The 8,052-nt window shown below is 45.4% G+C and overlaps 2 protein-coding genes across 2 annotated transcripts in view; one reads left to right on the top strand and one right to left on the bottom strand.

Moving 5' to 3' along the window:
* Nucleotides 1–671: 671 nt before the first annotated feature.
* Nucleotides 672–3,750, top strand: dram1 (DNA-damage regulated autophagy modulator 1). The gene is made up of 7 exons (XM_019883092.1): nt 672–1,001; nt 1,362–1,429; nt 1,982–2,124; nt 2,213–2,390; nt 2,870–2,928; nt 3,022–3,114; nt 3,198–3,750. Exons 1-7 carry the CDS (start codon nt 766–768, stop codon nt 3,231–3,233), a joined length of 813 nt encoding a protein of 270 aa, XP_019738651.1. The 5' UTR covers nt 672–765; the 3' UTR covers nt 3,234–3,750.
* A 2,068-nt stretch (nt 3,751–5,818) lies between these two features.
* The window catches only part of LOC109523711 (ankyrin repeat and sterile alpha motif domain-containing protein 1B-like), a 5,932-nt gene continuing 3,698 nt past the window's right edge, over nt 5,819–8,052 (bottom strand). The window contains 1 exon segment of the mRNA XM_019883065.1: nt 5,819–7,327. Within this exon segment, the coding sequence (XP_019738624.1) occupies nt 7,214–7,327 (114 nt within the window). The 3' untranslated portion in view covers nt 5,819–7,213.

The following is an 8,052-nucleotide window of genomic DNA, read 5'->3' on the forward strand; positions in this document are numbered from 1 at the left end:
ATTGCCCGTCACTGTAAATCAAAATACTTTTGACAGGAAATTATGACAAAGCGGATATGAATGTTTTTGTGGAAAGGGAAAATATGCTCCGGAGCTGTCCAGCAATGATAGTCAAATGGCGCAGACATGGCAAGACTCAATGATATTTGGAAAATAATGCATTGTAACGTCTTCCAGGGATTGGGGGAGAGTTTGTCAGTAACTTAAAAACAAAAAGCTTGCTGGCTCATCACTCTCAAAACAACAATAGATTTTATAACAAGTTTAAGAGACAAGAATAACATGTCTGGCACGTCCACTCAAAAACCCACAAAGTGAAGTGGAGGCAGACAGCAACAATATTGACGATAACATGCTTGTCGCCGGGCCGACCTTACGGAAAGAAATAATCACGACCAAATGCTAGTCAAGATTGCGTATATTCAGTCAAGACGTTGAGGTGTGTATTCTGCTCGTCAGGATGTATAACTTTCACATGCGATACTGTGTGTCCTTGAACTAATCATAACTTAAAATTGGAATGCTCTACTGTAGACGCACGGGCATTTGCTTTTAATAACCAAAGTAACATGTCTTTCCTTTGTTTTGGTCTAAAGACGCACAAGAATATTTGGAAAATGTTGCCATTTCATGAACATTTCAACAATTAAGTTTCGATGACGCGCACATCACGTCGTGAGTGATGCAGAAGATGGAGGAGGACCGTGACCAGAAGTGGAGACATTTTTTTGAGGAAGACGGTCACGTGACGGTCGGTTTTGAAAAATGACACTTCTTCCCAGCTCCCCGGGACTTAAGGTCATACCAGGACCGACCCGCGCGATTGAGCCTGCGTGTTCTCTCGATCGCCGCCAGTCGACGCCGCGCGCCATGTGGTGGTTCGAGCAAGGTTGGTGCTTCCTGCCCGTCTTTTTGGTGGTGTGGTCCTCGAGCACTTTCATCGTGTCCTACGTGGTCGCGCTGTTTCGACGCGACGTGGACGTGTTGTTCCCCTACATCAGGTGAGACAAGCTCCACTTGGATGTCTCATTTAAGTTCGCGTTTGTTCCGAAAAGTCGCCGTTGGAGCGAATCTCGACGAGCGCCTTTTAGTTTCGTTTTCCCAGCTGCGCCCCAAACTCCGCCAGCGCTGCAACTCTTACTGTTATCTCGCTTGAGATCATCTCATTTCTGTTATTAACCATAATAAACATAACCCACCCTTGGTGTTAGCATCATTGTGGTTTGTTAAGCCAGGATTTTAAGTTCGAGCGTGTGTGCGAGTACGTCGTAACTGTAACGGGGCTATTTGATGCGTCTATTTTTTTGTTTGGGGGTGGAAAAAAAAATCTGTTTGAAGATTTGGCTGTTGTAAACTTGCAGTGACACAGGAGCAAACCCCCCAGAGAGCTGCATATTTGGCATGATGACATTTGATTCTGCATGCGCAGGTATTCTACACGTACACGCACGCACCACGGCGCTGTCATGTTCATCTACCCCCCCCCATCCCCTAACCCCATTTTTATTTTGCATTCTGGTGTCCTTGGATCACATCCCGATTTAATTTGATTTCCACTTATGGTTTCCCATCCTAGAATATTTCAAGATGATTATTTCATGAGAAACCTATTTTGACATCTTACACTATTTTCGTTGAAGTGTGATAAAATGGGGTTGGGTGTCATCACATTTCAGGGGGGGAGGCCTGTTTTTTAATTCATTGTCAAGTGCAACTTCCTGTTCTGCGGTCTGCAACACTAAGTTGTCTGTCATAACATGTAATGTCTTGTTAGTCACACGTTGCCGAAAACAAAGCAATAAACGGTCATTCATCTTGAACATGCGCCCTTTTGTCACTTTCCACAAACGACTCACTTCCACTTTTGGAGGAAAACGAAAGGCGACTGAAAGGCTGTGGCAAAAAAACGGCATCTGCGTGTGTGTGTGTGTGTGTCTGTGTGTGTGTGTGTGTGTGTGTGTGTGTGTGTGTGTGTGTGTAGGCATGGCCACAATCTACAGCAGGTTCAAGTTTGTGGAGAAGCTGTGCGAGGAGACAAGGGCAGTGAATCCACGGCTGAACAAGACAGCGCTGGCGCTGGGAATGCTCTCTTGCTTGGGAAATTGCGTGGTGGCCACATTTCAGGTGGAAGGACTTTATCGTCAACATCCACGCAACCAAACGCTGCGCCTTCGTCGGCTATGACAGTCACGTGTTTGGCTTTGATTGGCAGGAGACGGCGGTGACGACGGTTCACGACATTGGCGCGTTGCTTTTCTTCCTCACGGGCGTCCTCTACATCCTTCTGCAGACCGCCATTTCCTACCACGCCTTCCCGTACGGCTCGTCCTTGGCGGTGTGTCGGGCGCGGCTAGCTGTGGCTGTCCTTGCCTCGCTGGCTATCTTCCCGAGTATCCTCTTTTATGGCTGCCAAGTCATCCTACACCTTTCGAACGTGTCATAGCAAACGCTTTCGACGGGCTAACAGAAATTAGCATCAATGTCACGGCAAACATACACCTTCAAACAACAACAACAACAACAAACTGAGCATACAACAATCCGCACATTACATCCGTACATTCTCTCCGCTTTGTTAACAAGACTATTCATTTAGTTGGGGGCCTTCTCTGCTCCCCCCGCCGCATCCGTTACACTGCATGTGTTCCAGGAGAGCTCAGTACTGCTCAGCATGTTGAGGCACAATGCGGTGCTAGAACTGAAGATGCCCAACTCGAAATTCAGACTTGCCTGTTGAGCTGTGCAGGCGGGGGCCAAGTTCATCCCATTTTGATCAATGATAATGTATTTCGAGCAACATGGCATACAAAGTTATGGTCTACAGTGGATACATTTTGAAATGTTTGCCCTTGACAGCCAAAATCCCAAGCTGTCATTTGTGCATTTTTTGTCAAGCAAAAGGACCTGCACAGAGACGCTGGGAGCAAGGTGGGTGGGCAAGGATGAGTATCAACTTTTTTATTTTGCTTTCTGGCATCCACCTCACCTTATAGGTGTATTTACGGTTTGTACATTTTTCAGGACTATCCGTTCCATGTGGCCAGCGCCGTGTGCGAGTGGATCGTGGCCTTCAGTTTCGTCTGCTTCTTCCTCACCTACATTGACGACTTTAAAGTCAGTCTCACATCTTTGCGTTTCTTTTCAAACGGCGTTCTTTTTTAAATTAACCGTGGCTTTCTCATCTCTTTCTCGCGCAGCTGTTTACCTTGCGGGTGAAGACCGAGATGCTATAGAGGAGAGCAAAGCACACTTTCCCGGAGCATTTCACACGCTGCTGCGCGGCCTCGCATCCGTGGAGAGACTTTTGCACTTTGTTCCACTCTTGCGACATCATGGAAAAAAAAAAACTTTTTTTTTTTTTTTTTATGAGAGGCGGACGCATGATCGACGAGGATTGTTGTCACATGGTGCTGAGCCACTTTTATTTTTATAACTGTATCTGACAGAGAGTAGTCTAACACTTCATGTACTTGTTTTGACATTTACACTACTCCAAAATAGTTTTGAGGTGACATTTCAGCACTATAACCTTTTACAGGTGATCGTTTTATAACTTTTGGTGAATAGTGTAGAAGTTATGTCCTACTATAATTTCATAAGGAATTCATCAGTATTGCTGGAGTACATATCACAGTCACGCTGGTCGAAAAGGTATGAAATGATGAAAAGTATTCATTGGATTGTTAATTCAACACCCCTAACCAAGAATAAAGACCCTTTTTTTACATTAAAAAAATTATGGTTTGGTTTATTTTGTGTTTTTAAAGTATTTTGTGAGAAACCATCGGTTGGTTTTGCACATGCACACATTTATGTGCAAAATCTTAATTCATGCACCGACTGGCGTTCACAACACGAGTTATTGCGAACTTTGTCGCCCCCTCGTGGTACATACAAGACTTAACACCAGTGTGGAGGAACATTGTCAGGGTTTTTTACATTATATATACTGTATTTAAATACGAGTATTTAAATTCATCCGAATTTTGTAAAAGTATCATGAGTACACACCCAATTAATATCCCCGCGGGAGGCCCAGTTGCCCCAGAGTAGTCCGCTCTATGCAACTGCAGAGGGTCCAGTCGGATGACTCCTGTCAGTTGGAAAAAAAAAAAAACACAAGGTCAAATATTATTGGTGGCCCGTGTCCATGTCACGTTTAGATGATACGAAACTGACCTCTTGTTACTTGGACTATATCCAAGACAATAAGTAAATAATGGGAGTGGGCATAATACTTACATTGTGATGATGAGCCCAGCCGGTGTGGGTGCCTTCGTGATATTGTCAAACACAAATGTTGAACTGTCACAAAGTGCCCACCTGCGCATTCAGCACCAGAACATAATAGCGAGATGACTGTCTGCCTTCGCTAAAAGCACAAGCAAGCAGTCCGCGTGCTTTACCTGTGGACCTTGTCTTTTTTTTGTGTTGTCCTTGACCTCACTGTCCCGCCTTTCCAGCATTTCACCGCTTTGACATTTTTTAGCCAAGCATGAACATCAATGAATGAGCACGACTCGATTCGGCCCTCTGCGGGTTTCGAGACCTCAGTGACATCCATGATGCCGATATACGTGCCATTGGGATTTCTGGAAGCACTCGTTTCAATTGTATGAACAAGCTTTGCATGCGTCAAACAAAAGTCCCCAACCACGACCACTCCACACTCCCTCGCAAAATTTAATACTGGAACTTTGTAATATTATGACCAAGCAACAAACATACACTGTTAACCCCCCAAGCATTCGAACTTGAATCTAAAAAAAATGTCCGTTTTTGGAATGGAAAAAAAAAAGCGACTCACCTTTACTGTTTTTGTTTGCAGAACATAATCGAGGAGCTTTTGGACAGCGAAGACGCGATCCCGAATGGGACGGCAACCTGCTTTTGGACAAGTGAATACACAATGTTTGGTGCTTGACGAGTTCACGTGTGTTGTCGCCAAAGTGGACGCTTGCCTACTCTTCGTAGTTCGGCACAAACACTTCTGGACATGTTTCGAAAAAACATCGATATGCACCCCCAAAAAATAAAAATAAAACAAAACGTTATTTCAAACATGTTTCATAAGAATTTTGGGGAATTTTTTTTCGTTCGCGGAAGACAATGGTGTCACAAGAGTCCAGAATCGTCCGAATGACTGTACTACCATTTGTCCACACGAGGTCACTGTTGCACCGTTAAATTGCTGTCACAATTGAAATGTCTGTTCACGCGATAATGAAAGTGCACAATTTGACGCACTGCAACTGCACGGTCGCCCTTTGTTGACGGCAGGGGCGGCTCCAGGGTTTTCTCTCTCCCGGGGGGCCAAAAGAGCCCGAAATGTTGGCTGGTGTGAGTGCCGCGTCGCCGCCCATCTGCCTGGACACCTCCAGGCACATCAGCAGGTCCCGTTGACTCGGGTTGTGCATCCCCACCACCGCTGCAGACAACCACAGGAGAGTCAGCGCCCGAGGGAGGGAGGCGGCCATGCCCTTAGATGCTACTGGAGGGCGCTGTTCATTTGTGGAATTAGTCCTGCTTTCACAAATGTGTTTTCTGGATAAAACAGAAATATTTTTTATTCCTTGAAAGAAAAATGAAAATCTTTTATTGAATCCAAATCCACTCAACAATTTTGTGAAAAAATAAAGACTTTTTCCTCAAAAGCTTCATTCATGCAATAGAAAAATTATTTTCGTCTCAGATTTTTTCCCCTCAAAGATTAATTTTGACAATTTGTATGAGATTTTAACTTTCAAAATTTACTTGGTGAAATTCTCTACTCTGTTGGTAATCTTGTGCTGTGAAAAAAGAAAACTTTTCCACTCTGTCATGGTTGTACAAGTCCTATTTTATTCCATGTGTGCTTTACAGGGTTATAAATAATGGCATAAAATTACAAAAAAATCAGCGTGCTGGAAGCCCCAAGCCTATTTACATGAACGCCACTCCAAGTACATCATCTATAGAATCATCTAGTACATGTCTTTTTTGTCTTGGTTTAGCTGTTTTTCCCAGTGCCACAAAGTGTCTATCCATCTTTTACATTACAGTTATCAACAATGAGTTGGCAAAATATTTATGTACATTTTATCCCCTCAGATCCCATACGTACAGTAGTTGAATACAGTTCAGAGAGGAGGGACGGAGGTCAGCACATTCACGCTTCTTTTTTTGTTGGGTTTTTTTTCAGGGGGGGGGCGGCCATCGGTCTCGAGCGCATAGAAAAATAATCTGACATGAGGGTGACAGCAGATGAGAATTGCACAAGATCATTTGGGTGGCGTTATAATACTCTCATATTCAACATTGATACCAGTCTTCTCACCTTGAAGAATTTGTTTGGAAAAAAAAAAAAAGACATGCCCAATTGTCCATCTCCATGGTAACCTCCCCCACAAAAAGGTTGGAGCAGAACATTCACTTCCCTATTGTGTGTTTGTGTGTCACAAAGCAGTCAAGCTTAAACGCGGAACAGCGGTGGGGGAGGGAGTCCATGTTTGTAGTCCTTTGAAAAGAGCGTGCGTGTTATGCCTGACAAGGTCCATGTGTTTATGGCTGGCTACATTCTTTGATTTCCACAGTAAAAGACATGAGCGTCCGCCACTGCCCTGCAAAATGAGATGACATCACTTATCCGGAGAGCCCTCGGTATCACCCCCCATCGCCCCTCAGCAAAATGGCCGCCATGCGTCTCACGAGCCACATGCTTTGTAAAGACACCTCAGTAAACCAGCTAAGAAACACTGTAGAGCTATTTGATGGAACGAAAGGAACAGAAAAGACGACAAAACCAAAAGCGCACCTCCGCTTGCTGCTGTCTCTATGACAACGGCCTCCCGGGCAGCTAAAACACTGCTGCATCTGTCAATCAAGTTGTCAGGGGGCGGGACGCTCGGACAATTCAGAACAAAGCAGAAAGCAAAAAAGGAAGAAAGGAAATGACTGACCCACAAACAGGAAGTTGTGGGGGCTGACGCTGCCCCCTGGAGGTGGAAACAGAAGTGCACCCCAAACGTTGTCATGCAGGTGGCCTAACGGAGGAGGAAGGACTGGCGGGATGCGTTTTGCTTTTATGCCCGACTCGAGCCCTCCCCCACCCCTGCCGCACCTGACCAACAAATCTGCTGCCCATCAAATCTGCCGCCCCCCCCCCTTGGCCCCGCCCCCTACTATGCCCGCCCTCGGAAAGGCACACACACGCAGGAGTGCACAAGGCGACATGTTAAAAAATAGTGGTCTCGTACTTGGTGTTGACTCCTCTCTTGGCCTCCTGACCCGGCTCCACTATCCACGGGACGTTGGCGTGGCCCTTCTGCTCCATGGACGCCTGCTCCATCTGAACACGGACACACACACACAAACACGAAGTACAGTGAGATAGGTGCTGATGGCAGCCTGGCACTTTTGTTGCTCGATTGGCCGACTTTTCACACTTAGCCGAGCAACTATTTCAGCAACTTGTGGGTCGTGTGCACCCTCTGGTGGGACTTGAAGTAATCACTGTCAAACTTTGAAACAAATTTGAGAACAACAAACCAAAAACAGGCTCACATTCCATTCAGAAACAAACAAGCCAACCTCAATGGACACACTTCAAATCATTTCTTCATTCTCTGAAATCTACACGACAGTCTTTGGAATGGCCCAACGATGCCACTGAGCAACTTTGGGCAACAATCAATCCCTGCTGGCGACACTGGAGACGGATGAAATGGAAGCAAACACTCTCGAGCGCATTCCAGCCAATCACGTTGCTCGCCTTGGTGAGCTGCTTCAAAGTCAACATGATGAGGAGAAGGAGGAGGAACGTGGGGGGAGGGGAGGGATCAGTGTCATTAGAGGTAACAAGGCTAATCTCCACACGCTGCTGCAAACCAATGATACACACACAATCTTGTTAGAGGATTAGCAACACACACACATCATCATCGGGGTGGCCCACAGTGTGCGCTCAGCCTGTCCTATGTGATGGATGACAAAAAGCTTCATGAATGACTATGGCTTCATTTGCAGGAAATTACAAAATGCAGTTTTACTAAAAAAAAAAAAAAAATTTATATA

Source organism: Hippocampus comes, unplaced genomic scaffold (genome assembly GCF_001891065.2).
Source record: "Hippocampus comes isolate QL1 unplaced genomic scaffold, H_comes_QL1_v1.1 scaffold53, whole genome shotgun sequence".
NCBI lineage: Eukaryota > Metazoa > Chordata > Actinopteri > Syngnathiformes > Syngnathidae > Hippocampus > Hippocampus comes.

Coding starts and splice junctions, on each gene's coding strand:
- dram1 (XM_019883092.1), top strand. CDS start 766: ATGACACTTCTTCCCAGCTCCCCGGGACTTAAGGTCATACCAGGACCG. Junction 1,002..1,361: donor GTGTTGTTCCCCTACATCAG/GTGAGACAAGCT, acceptor GTAAACTTGCAG/TGACACAGGAGCAAACCCCC. Junction 2,391..2,869: donor CTCGCTGGCTATCTTCCCGA/GTATCCTCTTTT, acceptor CAAAATCCCAAG/CTGTCATTTGTGCATTTTTT.